The 1,661-nt window shown below is 62.6% G+C and overlaps 1 protein-coding gene across 1 annotated transcript in view; it reads right to left on the bottom strand.

Moving 5' to 3' along the window:
• Positions 1–582: 582 nt before the first annotated feature.
• LOC119097220 (uncharacterized) overlaps positions 583–1,661 on the bottom strand; it is a 5,167-nt gene continuing 4,088 nt past the window's right edge. The window contains exons 2-3 of the mRNA XM_037220273.1: positions 1,133–1,310; positions 583–724 (exon numbers count right to left, since the gene is read on the bottom strand). Of these exons, the coding sequence (XP_037076168.1) occupies positions 597–724; positions 1,133–1,310 (306 nt within the window). The 3' untranslated portion in view covers positions 583–596. The remainder of the gene's footprint in view (positions 725–1,132; positions 1,311–1,661) is intronic.

Raw genomic sequence — 1,661 nt, 5'->3', positions numbered from 1 at the left:
TCCTTCACGTGCTCCCTCGAATCCCCAAGGGTGACCCCCCTTCCACGTGCTCCCTCGAATCCCCAGGGGTGACCCCTCCTTCCACGTGCTCCCTCGGATCCCCAGGGGTGATCCCTCCTTCCACGTGCTCCCTCGGATCCCCAAGGGTGGACCCCTCCTTCCACGTGCTCCCTCGGATCCCCAGGGGTGACCCCTCCTTCCACGTGCTCCCTCGGATCCCCAGGGGTGACCCCTCCTTCCACGTGCTCCCTCGGATCCCCAGGGGTGACCCCTCCTTCCACGTGCTCCCTCGAATCCCCAAGGGTGACCCCCCCCTTCCACGTGCTCCCTCGGATCCCCAGGGGTGACCCCTCCTTCCACGTGCTCCATCGAATCCCCAGGGGTGATCCCTCCTTCCACGTGCTCCCTCGGATCCCCAGGGGTGACCCCCTCCTTCCACGTGCTCCCTCGAATCCCCAGGGGTGACCCCTCCTTCCACGTGCTCCCTCGAATCCCCCGGGATGACCCCTCCTTTCACGTGCTCCCTCGAATCCCCGGGCTGCCCCCCCCCCCCTCTCTCCGCGGCCCCTCACTCACCCTGGCGGCGGCGCGGCCCGTTAGTAGGCGGAGCGGACGGTGCTGCGCTGCTTAGCCACCTCGGACTTATGCTTTTTGCTCTCGAAGTGCTGCGCGAACTGGGTCTCCGAGTTCATGGTCAGATTGCAGGGCAGGCAGTAGAATTTCCCTGAGGTGACCGAGAAACGGCGTCAGCGGGGCACAAATACTGAAGAAACGTACATATGAATGTCATCAGCCAAGTACATGGACTATTCCGTGCCACATGCCATCTCTGAGCAGCCGTTAGAAAAAAATTGGGTAGATCATTGTGAAGGTTTAGGCTAATGACTGTATTGTTTTCATGGGCCAAGGCACGAACACAATCCTGCGGATGTCACTGCACCTCTCATGATGCGTACGCATTCGGGAGTGTTCAGCTGGAAGTTTTGTTCAGGAAAGGTTATCAGACCGCGTGCGAGCCAAACAAGGCAAATGGGCAAGGACATGGTGAACACTGTCTGTGCGGTGGTCAGTAACGGCATGCGACCATCGCCCCCTCCCCCTCTCTCTCTTTCTCCCCCTTCCGCTCGCTGACCGGAGGGCGTCTTGTAGATGGAGAAGTCCTTGTGGGGGCGTTTGGCCGGCGGCTCGGTGGTGGACGTCGTCTCGTCCTGCGCCGCCTGCTCCCCGACCGCAGTTGGCTCTGGCGGGACCGGGCGCCGCCGGGAGTCAGCCTCACAGCGCGGCTCACTCGGCAGCGGCGCCACACCCCACTGACCGTCCACGCGCGCGCACACACTGCGTCCGGCTCCAGGTGCAGCAGTGACACTGGCTTAGAGTCGTGGCATTGCAGTAATAAAGCTTCACCAAATACAAACTAGGCGGCGTTGCACCAAAGGATCACGTGTGCTGCGAGCTTCATCAAGTCCACTCCGCAAGACTCCTGTTCAAGTCCACCCCCGGCATCAAGGAGAACCCACGCTGACATCGGTCCAGCCCCGCATTTGTAGCAGACAGCGTGGACCGTCGGCAGACAAATCCCGTTTCACCGAGCACAGGACGGCCGGCAGCGCCAGGACACGGGACCCCGCGGTCTGGCCCAGCCCGCCGCCTCGGTGTGGCCA

This window comes from Pollicipes pollicipes, unplaced genomic scaffold (genome assembly GCF_011947565.3).
Source record: "Pollicipes pollicipes isolate AB1234 unplaced genomic scaffold, Ppol_2.1 Scaffold_4295;HRSCAF=5057_pilon_pilon_pilon, whole genome shotgun sequence".
NCBI lineage: Eukaryota > Metazoa > Arthropoda > Thecostraca > Pollicipedomorpha > Pollicipedidae > Pollicipes > Pollicipes pollicipes.
Note: the sequence above shows the minus strand (reverse complement) of the source record. Positions and strands in the feature narration are given on the sequence as shown.